This window comes from Mobula birostris, chromosome 6 (genome assembly GCF_030028105.1).
Source record: "Mobula birostris isolate sMobBir1 chromosome 6, sMobBir1.hap1, whole genome shotgun sequence".
Classification (NCBI taxonomy): Eukaryota; Metazoa; Chordata; class Chondrichthyes; order Myliobatiformes; family Myliobatidae; genus Mobula; species Mobula birostris.
In genome coordinates, this window is record NC_092375.1 from 4,210,600 (window position 1) to 4,229,092 (window position 18,493).

At 47.3% G+C, this 18,493-nt stretch overlaps 1 protein-coding gene across 1 annotated transcript in view; it reads right to left on the reverse strand.

The window, feature by feature from the left end:
- The window catches only part of pwp2h (PWP2 small subunit processome component), a 53,946-nt gene extending 45,038 nt beyond the window's left edge, over window positions 1-8,908 (reverse strand). The window contains 6 exon segments of the mRNA XM_072259823.1: window positions 712-847; window positions 1,404-1,547; window positions 4,676-4,775; window positions 5,543-5,637; window positions 8,029-8,141; window positions 8,825-8,908. Coding sequence (XP_072115924.1) covers window positions 712-847; window positions 1,404-1,547; window positions 4,676-4,775; window positions 5,543-5,637; window positions 8,029-8,141; window positions 8,825-8,842 — 606 coding nt within the window. The 5' untranslated portion in view covers window positions 8,843-8,908.
- Between the last annotated feature and the right edge of the window lie 9,585 nt (window positions 8,909-18,493).

The window sequence follows — 18,493 nt, forward strand, 5'->3', positions numbered from 1 at the left end:
TTTGGAGTATAATGGCAGTTTGGTCACCTCCCTACAGGAAATACATCAATAAGTTTGAAAGGGTACAGCGAAAAATTATAAGGATGCTGCCAGTACTTGAGGACCAGAGTTATAAGGAAAGGTTGAATAAGTTAGGAATGTAGAAAATTGAGAGCAGATTTAATAGGGGCGTACAAAATTATGAGGGGTATAGATTGGGTAAATGCAAGCAGGCTTTCTCTGCTGAGGTTGGGTGAGACTACAACTAGAGATTATAAGTTAAGGGTGAAAGGTGAAATGTTTCAGGGGGAATTTCTTCACTCAGAGGGTGGTGAGAGTGTGGAAATGGTGGATGGGGATTGGATTGCAACAATTAAAAGAAATTTGGATAGATACATGGATGGGAAGGGTATGGAGGCCTATGGTCCGACTGCAGGTCAATAGGACTAGGCAGATTTTTGGGTTGGCACAAACTAGATGGGCAGAAGGTCTGTTTCTGAGCTGTAGCATCCTATGGAAGGCGGTCCATGGAGAGTGACGGGCATGACAAGGCATGGAAGATGTCACAGTCATCCACCGCAGCCAAAGACGGCTCCAGTTTGTTTTACCATTGGAATCAGGCTTCCAAAGTCCAGAGAGTGGAACTGCCTGTGCAACGGCTTTTCCACTTTAACCTCTCCCACAAAGGTTTACCGACACTGTCAGACACGACACAGAACTACAAATACTCACATCAAGACTGCCAGCTTCGAAGAAGCATCCAACAATTGCGTCCTTGTGCCCGCCCAAAGAGTAGTAGATGAGATTCTGCCAACGCTCCGCTCCGAACACCCAGGTGCTGCTGTCCAGACTGCCCACAGCAAAACACCTGTAACACATGGCACCATCACCACAGCCATGAGACAACCATCAGCTCAAACTGCAATACAGGCAAACCACAGGCTGACTCCCCAACATCGCACTCCCCACAAGGGAGGACAGCACAAGGCCACACCAGCACGTAGATTCTGACTGAGGGAGGGTCACACTGTGAAAGGGGCATTACTGAGGGAGGGTCACATTGTGAAAGGGGCATTACTGAGGGAGGGTCACAGGGTGAAAGGGGCATTACTGAGGGAGGGTCACAGGGTGAAAGGGGCATTAGCGAGGGAGGGTCACACTGTGAAAGGGGCATTACTGAGGGAGGGTCACAGGGTGAAAGGGGCATTACTGAGGGAGGGTCACACTGTGGGACGGGCAGCTTCTCGACGTCAAGGTGATAGTGGGATGAGAGTGTACTGACGACCCACACGACCGATGGTTTTTCTGTCACCATAGTCTGCGGGAACTCACACCACACCAACCAGCTAATGAGTGACCAGTGGAATCGCATTGGGCTGGGTGGAGATGAAAGGAGCCGCTGCGAGATTCCAGTCTCATCTTACTTGGAGTCCTCAGTCCAGTCAATGCAGGTGGTCTCGTCATAGGGGCCGAAGTAGGACTTGTCCAGAACGAAGGGGTTGAATTGGCGGGACTTGCCGGGGGCATGGTACATCAGCGCAACATTCTCCTTGGTCACCACAAATTTCCTGTTAAACAACAAAACATTTACACTTTTTAAATCGATGTGCTATAAAAAGTTGAGGTGGAAACTTATTTTCATGTAACTGTACACATGTACACAGCTAAACAAAACAATGGTTCTCAGGGTCCAAGGTGCAAAACGAAGAACATAAAACCACAAGCAGCACACAGACCACAGACTACACAGACCGCAGACCACACACAGACCAGCACACAGACCGCAGACCACACAGACCGCAAAACGGCACGCAGACCGCAGACCACACACAGACCGCAGACCGCAGACCACACACAGACCGGCACACAGACCGCAGACCACACACAGACCGGCACACAGACCGCAGACCACACACAGACCGGCACACAGACCGCAGACCACACACAGACCGGCATGCAGACCGCAGACCGCAGACCACACACAGACCGGCATGCAGACCGCAGACCACAGACCACACACAGACCACAGACCACACACAGACCGCAGACCACAGACCGGCACACAGACCGCAGACCGCACACAGACCGGCACACAGACCGCAGACCACAGACCACACACAGACCACAGACCACACACAGACCGCAGACCGCAGACCACACACAGACCGGCACACAGACCGCAGACCACACACAGACCGCAGACCACACACAGACCGGCACACAGACCGCAGACCACACACAGACCGGCACACAGACCGCAGACCACAGACCACACACAGACCACAGACCACACACAGACCGCAGACCGCAGACCACACACAGACCGGCACACAGACCGCAGACCACACACAGACCGGCACACAGACCGCAGACCACAGACCACACACAGACCGCAGACCACACACAGACCGCAGACCGCAGACCACACACAGACCGGCACACAGACCGCAAAACGGCACGCAGACCGCAGACCACACACACCGGCACACAGACCGTAGACCACAGACCGCAAAACGGCACGCAGACCGCAGACCGCACACACCGGCACACAGACCGTAGACCACAGACCGCAAAACGGCACGCAGACCGCAGACCGCAAAACGGCACGCAGACCACAGACCGGCACACAGACCGCAGACCGCACACAGACCGCAAAACGGCACGCAGACCGCAGACCACACACACCGGCACACAGACCGCAAAACGGCACGCAGACCGCAGACCGCAAAACGGCACGCAGACCACAGACCGGCACACAGACCGCAGACCGCACACAGACCGCAAAACGGCACGCAGACCGCAGACCACACACACCGGCACACAGACCGTAGACCACAGACCGCAAAACGGCACGCAGACCGCAGACCACACACACCGGCACACAGACCGCAGACAGACCGCAAAACGGCACGCAGACCGCAGACCACACAGACCGTAGACCACAGACCGCAAAACGGCACGCAGACCGCAGACCACACACAGACCGCAGACCACAGACCGGCACACAGACTGCAAACCACAGACCGCAAGACGGCACGCAGACCACAGACCGCAAAACAGCACAAACCGTAGACCATTCACAAACCGCAAAACGGCACACAGACTGCAAAACGGCACACAGACGGCATGCAGAGCACAAACAGTGGTGTTCAGAAATCTCAGAGCCTGAGGGAAGAAGCTGTTACCCAGCCCAAGTCCTTGTTCTTACACTGAGGTACCAGCTGCCTGTGAGTTGGAGTTCACAGAGATTGCAGGATGGATGGGAGGATCCTTGGCAATGCTGAGGCCTCTGCTTCTGGTATATATATCCTGTCCTATACTGATCTATAATGGCTGGTCAGGCAACTGCTCTGCCCATGCCAACAAGAACCTGTGGAGAGTTGTGGCACATCACTGAAAGTAGCCGTCCCTTTGTGGAACGTCAACACTCCTCAATGCCTCAGTGAAGCATCCAGGATAATCAAAGACTCATACACCTGGACACTCTCTCCTCCCTCTTCCCACCAGGCAGGAGATACAGAATCCTGAAAGCACATCCCACCAGCCTCAAGCACAGTTTCTGCAGGAGACTACTAAATGGCCTAATATGATAAGCTGGACTCGACCTCACAATCTAGCATCTTATCGTCCACCTGTACTGCACTTTCTCTGCAGTTGTTCCACTCTGTTCTGCATTCCGTTGCTTAAGAACATGGAATAGTGCAGTTCAGATCCTTCAACAGATAATGCTGTGTCCACCTCTTAACCTGCTCTAAATTCAATCCAACCTTTACCCTCCATGGTTCTATCATCCCTGTGCCCATCTCAGAGTCTCCTAAATGCTCCTAACGTACCTGCCTCTACCACCACCCCGGCAAATCATTCCACACACCCACTCTCGCTCTGTAAAGAAATGTACCTCTGACATCCCCCTATACTTTCCTCAAACACATTAAAATTATGCCCGTCACCACCTGAGAGCACTGCGTAATGATCTGATCTGTATGAGCAGTATACAGGACAAGCTTTTCACTGTGATAACAATAAACCAGTACCAATTCTTCCTGTGGTAACAGTGTAGTGACCAGACATCGCATGATACTCCAAGTTCAATGGTTTGTTCAACAGTAACATGTCACACCTCCTGGATTACTACTGATTGCAGTCGGGAAAAGATACATTCATTTATTTTTATTTAGAGAGAAGAGTGTGGAACAGGTCCTTCTGGCTCAAAGGGTTGCAGCAACAGGAACCCAGCTATTTAACCGTAGCCTAATCACAGGGCAACTTACTATGTCCAATTAACCTACTAACTGGTAGGCCTTTAGACTGTGGGAGGAAGCCCGAGTATCCCATGAGGAGGACATACATACTTCTTACAGAGAACGCCAGGACAGAACTCTGAGCTCCAACTCTCCAACTCCCTGAACTGTAGGACAGCTACACTACCACGGCACCCTACCAGAGCAGGCTGCCTGCCCTTCAGCCCCCGAAGAAGATGTGCATCCCCTACAATCATACTTTATCAGCCCCGGTGACTGAGCGACTTCGGGTCTCGGACTGCTGCATGACCTGACACCATGGGGAGGTCAGGGTGTGATTGCCTCAAGATGGGAGGGGGCTCAACTTCTCCTAGGCTGGAGCTGGAACAAGGGTCTCGAGCTCTGATGTTGAACGAAGGCAAGGGGGAAGTTTAGTGAGGAGTCAGGGCACTTACCGGCCGTCGGGAGAGAAGGAGACACTGTGCACCAGAGCATGGAAGTGGAAATGATGCAACACTGCCTTCCGTAGCAGACTGACCAGCACGGCCACACCCTCTACAAGAGAACAGAGACCGGTTAGACTCACTGGGGGGTGGGGGGGGGGGGTAACAGACTGACCAGCACAGCCCTACAGGGTCACCTGCCACTCACCTGTCCCCTACAGGGTCACCTGCAACGTACCTGTCCCCTACAGGGTCACCTGCCACATACTTGTCCCCTACAGGGTCACCTGCCACTCACCTCCTTTACTAATCAAAGTCCAATACTTCCTTACTCCCTCAAGCACCACACAGAGCACTGGAGGAACTGAGAGGGTCAGGAGGCATCTTTCGAGGCAGAGGGATGGTTGATGTTTCAGGTCACGTCAAAGAGTCTTGACCAAAAACGTCAACTGCTCATTCTCCTCGAAAGATGCTGCCTGACCTGCTGTGTTCCTCCGGCCTTCAGTATCTGTTGCCTAGATACCTGCAGAGGTAGCCTTGTGACCCCTCTTCCTCCATCTGTCGTCGCCAACCTTGATACTCCCCCAACCCCACCTTCACTCTTCCCTCGCCTGTTATTCCTTCTTTCCCCACCTTCCCCTCTCTCTGCCCCCACCTATCATCCAGCTGCCACCATCTGCCAACTTGCCTCTCCTCTACTACTCTCCCCCCGCCCACCAATCACCTCAGGCTCCTATTGCAGCACACTCCCCTCCTCTCTCTCTCTATGCCGGTTACCTCCCCTCTCTTCTCTCAATCCAGAAACATGCCATTGCCTCTCCCTTCCACACGGACGCTGCCTGATCAGCTGAGTATGGCAGCGGACAGGAGAGGACCCACCTTCATCAACCAGGATGGCCAGATGCCCGTCGGGAGACTGTCCCACACACACAATGTTCCTGTTCAGAGCTAATGGCAACGTCTCTGCTTTGTTACTGCAGGGAACCAAAAGAAATCAAAGTTTAAAGTACATTCATTATCAATGTGCATACAATCAAGATTGTTCACTATCATACCTAGTACACAAGTGTAAAGCAGAGCAAAATAATTTTCTCTCCAGATCCCATTTCGCACAAAATAAACACAAAAAGATTTTTAAAATGTTAAATGCAGTAAATATAAATACACAAGATAACTTACATTCTGTACTAGATTGATTGTATGCCCATAAAGTGAAGCTTTATATTGGGCACATGGCCAGGTGGTTAAGGCATTGGACTAGCGATCTGAAGGTCGTGAGTTCGAGCCCCAGCCGAGGCAGCGTGTTGTGTCCTTGAGCAAGGCACTTAATCATACGTTGCTCTGCGACGACACTGGTGCCAAGCTGTATGGGTCCTAATGCCCTTCCCTTGGACAACATTGGTGTCGTGGAGAGGGGAGACTTGCAGCATGGGCAACTGCCGGTCTTCCATACAACCTTGCCCAGGCCTGCGTGAAGTGAAGTGAAGACTTTCCAGGCGCAGATCCATGGTCTTGCAAGACTAACGGATGACTTAAAAGTGAAGCTAGGCACAGGAGTGACAGAGCATAAGGTGACTCTGACAGGAAATGATAAAGTAGTGGTAGTTGGGGGTATGGAGGGTTGATCAGCCTCACTGCTTGGGGAAAGTAACTGTTTTTAATTCTGGTAGTCTTGGTGTGAATGTTATGTAGCCTCCTCCCTGATGGGAGTGGGACAGACAGTCCATGAGCAGGGTGTGTGGGATCCTTCATGATGTTGAAAACATCACCATATACAACCCCAGCTGGACTGAGCACATCTATACTCACATCATTCTAGCGATGTGCAATAGACAGCATCCCAACAAGCTGCATCACTGCATGGTACAGAAACTGCACGGTGGACAGGAAGGATCTACTGATACATTGTAGTCAATACTGCCCAGTGCACCAGCAACACCAGCCGACCCACCATTGGTTTTCACCGGGTGCTCAGCTTTCTCCCAGGGTCCAAAGACGCACCGGGTAAATTGTCCTGTGACTAGGTTAGGATTAAATCGGGGTTTTGGAGTTGCTGGGCGGCAAGTTTCAAAGGGCCAAATGGCCTACTTTGAGCTGCATCTCTAAATAAAATAAAATAGATATGGGAAGGTGCCGAAAAAGGGCCAGCAGTTTCAGGAAGGATCCCACCCACCCTGCTCAGGGACTGTTTGTCCCACTTCCATTGGCTGCAAACTTGGCGTTCCCACCAATGTTTGTAAGGAGTCTGTACGTTCTCCCAATGACCGCGTGGCTTTCCTCTCACAGTCCAACCTTGTGGCATTACCCTGTACGGATGTAACTCACACCCTGACTCCTGTACCCAACGCTCTGACTGATAAAGACCAGCATGTCAAAAATCTTCTCCACCACTCTATCCACATGTACTTTCACTTTCAGAGAACCATGTACCTGCACTCCAACCTCCCTCAGTTCTACAACACTCCCAGGGCACTGTGTATATCCTGTCCTGGATTAACTGACCAAACTTCAATGCTTTGCCCTTGACCATATAAAACTGTCAGGGGGCAGTACCCAGCCGATGATCCAGTCTCGAAGGGCAGTATTCACCCAAGGCTGGGAACACTGTTTATCACTCAACACATTGAGGAAATCACAAAGAAAGCACACCAGTGGCTATACATCATCAGGAGTTTGAGAATTGGTATGTCAGAAAGTTGTAAACTCAGCCAGCTCCATCACGGGCTCTAGCTTCTCCTGTAGCAAGGTCACCTTCAAAAGGAGATATTAAGGACCCCATCACCCAGGACAAGCCCTCTTCTCATTGCTACTATTTGGAAGGAGGTACAGAAGCCTGAAGTCTCACACTCAACAATTCAGAAACAGCTTCTTCCCCCTTCTCCATCAGATTTCTGAATGGACATTGAACACTTCCTCACTATTCTTTTGCAATTTTATTGAAAAGGTTCATTTATTATCAAAGCATGTATCCACATACAACTCTAAAATTTGTCTTGATTTTGTGATATATTGTAACACTACATCTGATACAAAAAACGACAAATTTCAGGCCATCTGTCACCAATAATAAATCCTATTCTGAAACTGAGCACAGACCATCTTGGCATTGTCAGAGTGCTCACTACGGTCTCAACAGCTGCCACAAAGGTAGGCCCTTCAGCCCATTATCTCCATGCTGACCATCTCCAGCAATACCATTAATCAGCACTTGGCAGTAGCCTGGTACACTTTGGCTTATCTGGATATTTAAATGTTGCGAGCCTCTCGGAGCATCCTCTTGGGTTGACTACCCTCCAGACCCCCGACACCACCCCCGCCCAGCAAAATGTCCCAAGGAAGTGAGAGCTCAGATCACGCCCACTCACTTCTTCAGGTCAAAGACGGACAGGCGGTTCCCCACTGGGCTCAGCACCGAGCTCCCGTCCGGCGAGAAGTTCAAGTTCCCTTTCCGGTAAACTGTCCCCAGAAGGTTGGAGAACTGTGGAGCAAACACGACACGGTCACTCAGAGCGGCCGACCGGAACAGGTTGAGAGTTCACAGCAGGGGAACAGGGGGTCGGAGCGAGTTGGGGGAGAGGTCGGAGGTCAGAAGAAGGGCATTGAGGTTAGGGCAGGGGGGAATGGATGTACTGTTGGAGCAGAAGAGAGGTGAGAGTAGGGAGAGGGTGGGAGAGGTGAGAGGTCAAAATATGGGCTCAGAGTGTCACAGAGATGAAAGGTCACAGTCGGAGCACATGGGGCTGGGGCATGGTCAGAGCAGAGGGACAGACAGTTTGGGCTTGGGGAGAGGTGAAACATTTGAGCAAGGGAGAAGTGAGAGGTTGGGGCAGGGACGTGGGTGGGTCAATGGTCAGTACCGCGGGGTGGAGGGGGGTAACCCCCGTGAACCTTCACCCCACGGGACCCGTCACCCCTCACCCACCCACCAGAGTCCATAACCCCTGCGACCCTCCAGCCCACGGGACCCCTCACCCCTCACCCCTCACCCCCCACCCACCACAGTCCGTTACCCCTGTATCCCTCCACCCCACGGGACTCCTCACCCATCACCCACCACAATCCGTTACCCCCGTGACCCTTCACCTCACGGGACCCCTCACCCCTCATCCACCCACCACAGTCCGTAACTCCCGAGACCCTCCGCCCCACGGGCCGCCTTACCCGATAACCAAACTTCATCCCGGCTTCACACTCCACACACGCGGCGACAATGCTATACTTGGGCTTCCGGTTTCGGGGAGACCCACTTCCGCCCCACTCTCCTCACGCGCTTCCGGTTTCGGGGACACCTACTTCCGCCCCACTCAGTACGCACTTCCATGTCTAGTTCCGCCCCGCTCCTAGTTCAGATTTAATATGTATCTGTTGGACGTGGACTCGTCAAGAAACAGTGCAGCGTTTATTGTTTGAATCTAACCATATAACAATTACAGCACGGAAACAGGCCATCTCGGCCCTTCTAGTCCGTGCCGAACTCTTACTCTCACTTAGTCCCACTGACCTGCACTCAGCCCATAACCTTCCCTTGCTTTCCTGTCCATATAACTGTCCAATTTTACTTTAAATGACAACATAGAACCTGCCTCAACTACTTCTGCTGGAAGCTGGTTCCACACAGCTACCAGTCTCTGAGTAAAGAAGTTCCCCCTCATGTTACCCCTAAACTTTCACCCTGTAACTCTCAACTCATGTCCTCTTGTTTGAATCTCCCCCATTCTCAATGGAAAAAGCCTATCCACGTCAACTCTATCTATCCCCCTCATAATTTTAAATACCTCTATCAAGTCCCCCGTCAACCTTCTACACTCCAAAGAATAAAGACCCAACTTGTTCAACGTTTCTCTGTAACTTAGGAGATGAAACCCAGGTAACATTTTAGTAAATCTTCTCTGTACTCTCTCAATTTTGTTGACATCTTTCCTATAATTCGGTGACCAGAACTGTACACAATACTCCAGATTTGGCCTCACCAATGCCTTGTAAAATTTCAACATTACATCCCAACTCCTATACTCAATGCTCTGATTTATAAAGGCCAGCATACCAGAAGCTTTCTTCACCACCCTATCCACATGAGATTCCACTTTCAGGGAACTATGCACCATTATTCCTAGATCCCTCTGTTCTGCTGCATTCTTCAATGCCCTACCATTTATCAAGTATGTCCTATTTTGATTAGTCCTACCAAAATGTAGCACCTCACATTTATCAGCATTAAACTCCATCTGCCATCTTTCAGCCCACTCTTCTAACTGGCCTGAATCTCTCTGCAAGCTTTGAACTTCATTATCCACAACTCCACCTATCTGCATACTTACTAATCCAATTTACCTATTTACCACCACATCATCCAGATCATTAATGTATATGACAAACAACATTAGACCCAGTACAGATCCCTGAGGTACACCAGCCTCCAACCACACAAACAGTTAAACACCACTACTCTCTGGAGTCTCCCATCCAGCCACTGCTGAATCCATTTTACTACTTCAATATTAATACCTAACGATTGAACCTTCCTAACGAACCTTTCGTGTGGAACCTTGTCAAAGGCCTTACTGAAGTCCATATAGACAACATCCACCAGTTTACCCTCATCAACCTTCCTAGTAACCTCTTCAAAAAATTCAATAAGGTTTGTCAATCATGACTTTCCACGCACAAATCCATGTTGCCTGTTCCTAATCAGACCCTGTCTATCCAGATAATTATATATACCATCTCTAAGAATACTTTCCATCAATTTACCCACCACTGATGTCAAACTCACAGATCGATAACTGCTAGGTTTGCTCTTAGAACCCTTTTTAAACAATGGAACCACATGAGCAATGTGCCAATCCTCCGGCACCATCCCTGTTTCTAATGACATTTGAAATATTTCTGTCAGAGCCCCTGCTATTTCCACACTAACTTCCCTCAAGGTCCTAGGGAATATCCTGTCAGGACCCAGAGACTTATCCACTTTTATATTCCTTAAAGGCGCCAGTCCTTCCTCCTCTTTAATCATCATAGTTTCCATAATTACCCTTCTTGTTTCCTTTACCTTACACAATTCAATATCCTTCTCCTTAGTGAATACCGAAGAAAAGAAATTTTTCAAAATCTCCCCCATCTCTTTTGGCTCCACACATAGCCGTCCACTCTGATTCTCTAAGGGACCAATTTTATCCCTCACTATCCTTTTGCTATTGATATAACTGTAGAAACCCTTTGGATTTATTTTCACCTTACTTGCCAAAGCAACCCCATATCTTCTTTCAGCTTTTCTAATTTCTTTCTTAAGATTCTTTTTACATTCTTTATATTCCTCGAGCACCTCATTAATTCCAAGCCGTCTATATTTTTTCTGAACCAAGTTTCCAATATCCCTTGTAAACCATGGCTCTCTCAAACTTTTAACCTTTCCTTTCAACCTAACAGGAACATGAAGATTCTGTATCCTCAAAATTTCACCTTTAAATGACCTCCATTTCTCTGTTACATCCTTCCCATAAAACAAATTGTCCCAATCCACTCCTTCTAAATCCTTTCACATCTCCTCAAAGTTAGCCATTCTCCAATCAAAAATCTCAACCCTGGGTCCAGTCCTATCCTTCTCCATAATTATATTGAAACTAATGGCATTGTGATCACTGGACCCGAAGTGCTCCCCAACACAAACCTCTGTCACCTGACCTATCTCATTCCCTAACAGGAGATCTGACACTGCCCCTTCTCTAGTTGGTACCTCTATGTATTGCTGCAAAAAACTATCTTGCACACATTTTACAAACTCCAAACCATCCAGACCTTTTACAGAATGGGTTTCCCAGTCTATGTGTGGAAAATTAAAATCTCCCACAATCACAACCTTGTGCTTATTACAAGTATTTGCTACCTCCTTACAGATTTGCTCCTCCACTTCTTGGTCCCCATTAGGTGGTCTATAATACACCCCTATAAGCGTTACTACACCTTTCCCATTCCTCAATTCCACCCAAATAGCCTCCCTAGATGAGCCCCCTAGTCTATCCTGCCAAAGAACCGCTGTAATATTTTCTCTGACAAGCAATGCAACACCTCCCCCTCTTGCCCCTCTGATTCTATCACACCTGAAGCAACAAAATCCAGGAATATTTAGTTGCCAATCCCCATAGGCAAAGGAAACATCTGATTGCTAAATTGAGATCTTTGGGACGTTTATAGTTTAACATGAATATTTTGTTTGGCTATTGCTGTCATTGTAATATAGACAAGTGTGAATTTGACATTCTGAAAGACATTTGACTTGGTTTTTGTTTCGGGGAGGTTGGGACTTAGAACACTACAGCACAGAAACAGGCCCTTCAGCCCACTGGGTATACTCACCATGATACAGTCAGAGTGACGGGGTGCAGATACGTCTCTACCAAAGGAGGTGTAAGGCACTCCTTCCCTCCGCTAGCCTACAGGCCACCCTCGGGCAAGGTGTAGCACCTGCTTAGCCCCCCGATCAGGGTCACATGAAGCCATGGTAGCAGGTGGTAGATGGTCGTATGAGCAGCCGGTGCACATCGCAAGCCCTGGTTATGTGATCATTGACTCCAGTCGGACAATCTCTGAAGAGTATTGACAATGGCTGGGATCACCCATCCTGGAAAGACGCTGCCCAGAAGAAGACAATGGGAAACCACTTCTGTAGAAAACTCTACCGAGAACAATCATGGTGACGGAAAACCATGACTGCCCACATCATACAACATGGCACATGATGATGATACTGCTTGTCTCTTTGCTTCACACTCCAGCTCAGTAGGTGGCGGTAATGTACCTTATGTTGGTCTGCCAACCACCATTAAACTTTACAAGCAGAGGAAAAGGGTGCTGCACAGCTGGTGTCAGAAAACAAGAACAATTTCTCTCTCCTCACGTGCTGACCTGCTGAGGGCTGTGGACACAGCTCAGCATATCACAGGAACCAGCCTCCTCTCCGTAGAGTCTGTCCACACTTCTCACTGCTTCAGTGAAGCAGCCAGAATGATCAAAGACTTCACCCACCCCGGACATTCTCTCTTCTTCCTTCTCCCATCAGGCAGAAGATATAAAAGTCTGAAAGGATGGGCTGACAGGCTCCAGGACAGCTTCTATCCTGCTGTAACACACACAAAATGCTGGAGGAACTCAGCAGGTCAGGCAGCATCTATGGAGAGGAACAAATGGTCAAAGTTCAATTTATTATCAAAGTACCATATGTCACCATATACAACCCTGAGAGTCATCTTGTGGGCATTCACTGTTAATGCGAGAAACACAATAGATCAATGAAAGACCACACACAACAGGATGGTGGAAGGGAAAAGTTAAATGTGATTCCTCATTGGTAAATGCTCAGTAGGAGGAGAAGATGGCGGGGCGATGGCAGCGTGCGCGGCCTCTCCGGTGATTGATATCTGTAATCTGTCAAGTAGGGGACCGTGCACAATTCTGATTTGATGGAGACGGACATGAGAGTACGGAGGAACATCTGGAAAACCTCTGAAACGCCCGCTTCGCTGCCGCTGCTACTGTGTCGGAACCAGAATCTCCGGAGCAGAAGGCGCCGAATCCTCGGCTTTGCATGTTTCAGCGGCCAGGGCGAGGTCGAAGGTGCTTGGCAGAGGATGGCGCTCGGGAGGCTGTATCGGAGAGGCTGGTCGGAGGCTCGAAGTTTTCGGATGGATGGACTCAGTGTTGGCTCTGTTCGGCTGCTTCCAAGGCATCGGCAAGTTGACAGTGCCTGGAGGTTTATGGCAGGGAGTTTCTCCCTTTTGCCGCCTGCTATCGGGGACTCGGGAGTCGATTGACTCGGGGACTTTGAGACTTTATTTACCGTGCCCATGGTTTGTTCTTCATCAAATTATGGTATTGCTTTGCACTGCTGTAACTATATGTTATAATTATGTGGTTCTGTCAGCGTTAGTCTTTGGTCTGTCCTGTTTTCTGTGATATCACTCTGGAGAAACACTGTATCATTTCTTAACGCATGTATGCATTTCTAAATGATAATAAAAGAGGACTGAGTGTTCTCATAATCTAAACATAAAATGGAAGTTTGAAGGACAAAATGGTGGTAGCTTGGAAAGGGATTGTTTTGAGAAAGTACAATGGACTATGGGATTAATGGATTTGTGGCTAAATTTGCCAATGATACAAAGATAGGTGGAGGAGTGGGTAGTGTTGAGGAAACAGAGAGCCTGCAGAGAGACTTAGATAGTTTAGAGGAATGGGCAAAGAAGTGGCAAATGAAATACTATGTTGGAAAGTGTATGGTCATGCACTTTGGTGGAAGAAATAAACAGGCAGACTATTATTTAGATGGGGAGAGAATTCAAAATGCAGAGATACAAAGGGACTTGGGAGTCCTTGTGCAGGATACCCTAAAGGTTAACCTCCAGGTTGAGTCGGTGGTGAAGAAGGCGAATGCAATGTTGACATTCATTTCTAGAGGTGTAGAATATAACAGCAGGGATGTGATGTTGAGGCTCTATAAGGCACTCGTGAGACTACACAGAGCACTGTGTGCAGTTTTGGGCTCCTTATTTTAGAAAGGGTATACTGACATTGGAGAAAGTTCAGAGAAAATTCACGAGAATGATTCCAGGAATGAGAGGGTTACCATATGAGGAACATCTGGCAGCTCTTGGGCTGTATTCCCTGGAGTTCAGGAGAATGGGGGGGGGGGGGCACGGATCTCATAGAAACATTTGGAATGTTAAAAGGCCTGAACAGATTAGATATGGCAAAGTTATTTCCCATGGTAGGGGAGTCCAGGACAAGAGGGCACATTCAGGATTGAAGGACGTCCATTTAAGAACTGAGATGCAGAGAAATTACTTTAGTCAGAGGGTGGTAAATCTCTGGAATTTGTTGCCATGAGCGGCTGTGGAGGCCAAGTCATTGGGTGCATTAAGACAGAGATAGATATGTTCCTGATCAGCAGGGGAGTGGGGATGTCTGGAAAAATTGGATCAGCCTGTGATTGAATGGCAGAGCAGACTCAATGGGCCAAATGGCCCACTTCTGCTCCTATATCTTATGGTCTTACAAAGGAACCAATTCACAGCAACGGTTTGAGAAAATTGAGGGGGGGAGGGGGAGAGGGACAGTCTGTCAGCATAAGACCATAAGATATAGGGGCAGAATTAAGCCATTTGGTCAATCGATTCTTCTCTGCCAATTCACCGCGGCTGATCCATTCTCCCTCTCAGCTCCAATCTCTTGCCTTCTCCCCATATCCCTTCATGCCCTGACCAATCAAGAATCTGTCAACTTCTGCCTTAAATATACATAAAGACGTGGCCTCCACAGCTGCCTGTGGCAATGAATTTCGTAGATTCACCACTCTCCAGCTAAAGAAATTGCTCCTCATCTGTTCTAAAAGGACGCCTCTCTATTCTGAGTGTGTCCTCTGATCTTAGGCTACCACCATAGGATACATCCTCTCTATCAAAGCCTTTCACCATTTGATAGGTTTCAATGAGGTCTCCCCTCCATTCATACCAGTGAATACAGGCCCAGAGCTTTCAAACATTCTTCACATGACAAGCCGATCCCGGAATTATTTTCATATTAATTTGATTCCTGTACTGCTACTACTGTAGCAATTAGATAGCTTTTCTTTCTGTATTGCATTGTGCTAGTTCTAACAAACTGTTTCCTGGTAGTCTTGAACATGTGTGTCCTCCACTTTTTTGTGGATTCATTTGTGAATACCTTGACCTGAAGCAGGAAAAACACATAATAAATTTTAAAATCATTTTCATTTACAGATGAACAAATAACCAGTGTGCAAAAGATAATGAACTGTGCTAATACAAAAAGAAATAATATTGTGTAGTGACTTTGGGATTATATTATGACTGATCTTTTATTACAGATAGGGCATTATTCAGGGTATTTACAAAGACAGGTGTGTAAAAAGGGCCTGAAGGATCACTGGGGACCCGAATCACCCCAACCACAAACTGTTCCAGCTGCTACCATCTGGGAAATGGTACCGCAGCATAAAAGCCAGGACCAACAGGCTCTGGGACAGCTTCTTCCACCGGACCGTCAGAATGATTGATTCATGCTGACACAACTGTATTTCTATGTTATATTGAATGTCCTATTGTACATACAATTTATTATAAATGACTATAAATTGCACATTGCACATTTAAACAGAGACGTAAGGTAAAGGTTTTTACTCCTCATGTATGTGAAGTGTTAGGTTACCGGCAACAATGAATATCAATTGAGTCAGGTTATATAAAAACAACCAAACATTTATTAATCATGGATAAGCAATAAGAAAAACAAATGAAAACCTTAATGCGGCCATTCAACAAGTCGCCACTCGGTACTGGTTCTTAAAGTGATAAATGCGAAAACAGTTCTTAAAGCGGTAAAGTCAAACACAGTTCTTGAAATGGTAAATTCGAAAGTTCCAACAGATTTATACATTCAATTGGGAGAGACTTCTCTGGAGAAGGATTTCTTCATAGACATGACTTTCCTGCTGGTTCTGTCCAAAAGGATTCATGATGAAGGAAATAAACAGCTTAAAACAACTCACCTTTCTTCTGGTGAGCAAATCCTGCATGACTACCTTGCCCCTTTAGCAGGAGTTATCTTCGATGCAGGTCACTACTTCTTTAATGAAGACTCAATAAGGTCGATCATTTATTAAACTGCTGAACATTAACGACTTCTCTTAATCCTTCATATCCGGTACTTCAATAAAGTCTTCACTTTCCAATACTACTGAAAAGGTACATAAACAAATCTGGCAGAAATGGGTAAACTGCCAATCCAGCACTATTGTACCTTACAATAAAATGTAACACTCTGTTTTAAAAATGAAACTGCGTCATAAAACAAATACGCAATGGAACGGAGACACTGACTAACGTTCTAGCTGGAAAACTATCTGCATCACCAGGGGTCTTCCCTTATATACCCGGGGTGAACATGTCATCACGTGACCTCACATCGGTGGGAAAATTACATCAGGTGACCTCCAAAAGACCATTACATCATTCTCACGAGAAAGTCACAAGATCTCCTTGAGGTACGTAACAGAAGGATGTAAATAATAAAGTCAATTCAATTCAATTAATAGATATCTCCATTCCAAACACGATAACATCCAGAAATCGGTAAGTGAAAAACACCAGGAACATGCTGAATTAAAAGAGGAAACTGAAAGACTATGGAACATGGACAGGGTATACATTGTCCCAATAGTAACACTTACAACTGGTATCATCCCAAAGTTACAACAGAATACCATTAAACAATTAGGTCTACACAGCAGTATTTATGTAAGCCTCCAGAAAGCCACAATACTAAACTCCACTAGCATTGTCGAAAAGTTCCTTGCAATTGAGAAATGAGTCTGCTTGGCTATGCCTGTATGTCAGATTTTACCAGCTTGAGCTGAGAGAAAAAGAAAAATCATAAATAAATAAATAAACAATAAACACGGAGAACATGATATGAAGAGTCCTTGACAGTGAGTGCACAGGTTGTGGGAGGAGTTCAGTGGTGGAGCAAGTGATGTTGCCCAATGGTTGGGGGGTTGAGGGGTAACAACTGTTCCTGAACCTGGTGGTGTGAGTCCTGAGGCTCCTGTAGCTTCTTCCTGATGGCAGCAGTGAGAAGAGACCATGACCTGGGTGGTGGGGTCCCTGATAATGGATGCTGTGACAGTGCTCAGTGTAGACGTGCTCAATGGTGGGAAGACTTTACCCATGTTGGACTGGGCCATATCCACTATATCTATAGAAATTCATCAAAAGTTTTAGATGTCGTGCCAAATCTTTGCAAACTCCTAAGCAATTAGAGGTGCTACCGTGCTTTCTTTGTAATTGCACTGACGTTCTGGGTCCAGGACAAGGCCTCAACAATAATAACACCTCAAAATTTAAAGTTGTTAAATTTCTCCAACTCTAATCCTCCGACGAGGACTGGCTTACGGACCTCTGGTTTCCTCCTTCTGAATCATTTCCTTGGTCTTGTTGACATGGAGTAAGAGGTTGTTATTATTACAACACTCAGACAGATTTTCAGTCTCTGACCTACGTGCTGAATCATCACCAACTTTGATTTGTCCATTAACACCGGTGTCATCAGCAAATTGAATATGGCATTGGGGCTGTGCTTCGCCTCACAGTCACTTGGAATATGGTGATCATGTGCTGGTGTTGGAGAAGGTCTAGAGGAGGATCAGGAGAAGGATCCAGGATCCAGGGAATGCATCAGTCTTCACTGTGGAAGACACAGGCAGTGTGGTAGAAGGTCCAGGAGTCAGTGGGCATCATGTGTGTGAAGTTTCCATAACTAGGGAGAAGGTCCTTTGGAATCTGAAAGGTTTGTAGGTAGATAAATCACCTGGACAAGATTGTATACACCCCAGGATTCTGAAAGAGGTGTCTGAAGAGATTGTAAAGTCATTAGTAATGATCTTTCAAACTCCAGAAGACAGCAAAATTGCAAATGTCACTCCACTGTTCAAGAAGGGAGAGAGACAGAAGAAAGGAAATTATTTTTCAGTTAGTCTGACCTCAGTGGTTGGAAAGATGTTGGAGTCGATTATTAATGATAAGGTTTCAGGGCACTTGGAGATACATGATAAAATAGGCTGTAATCAACATGGTTTCCTCAAGGGGAAATCTTGCCTGACAAATCTGTTGGAATTCTTTGAAGAAATAACAAGCAGGATGGACAAACGAGAATTGGTTGATGTTGTGTACTTGGATTTTCAGAAGGCCTTTGACAAGGTGCCACACATGGGGCTGCTTAACAAGCTACGAGCCCACGATATGACAGGAAAGATTCCAGCAT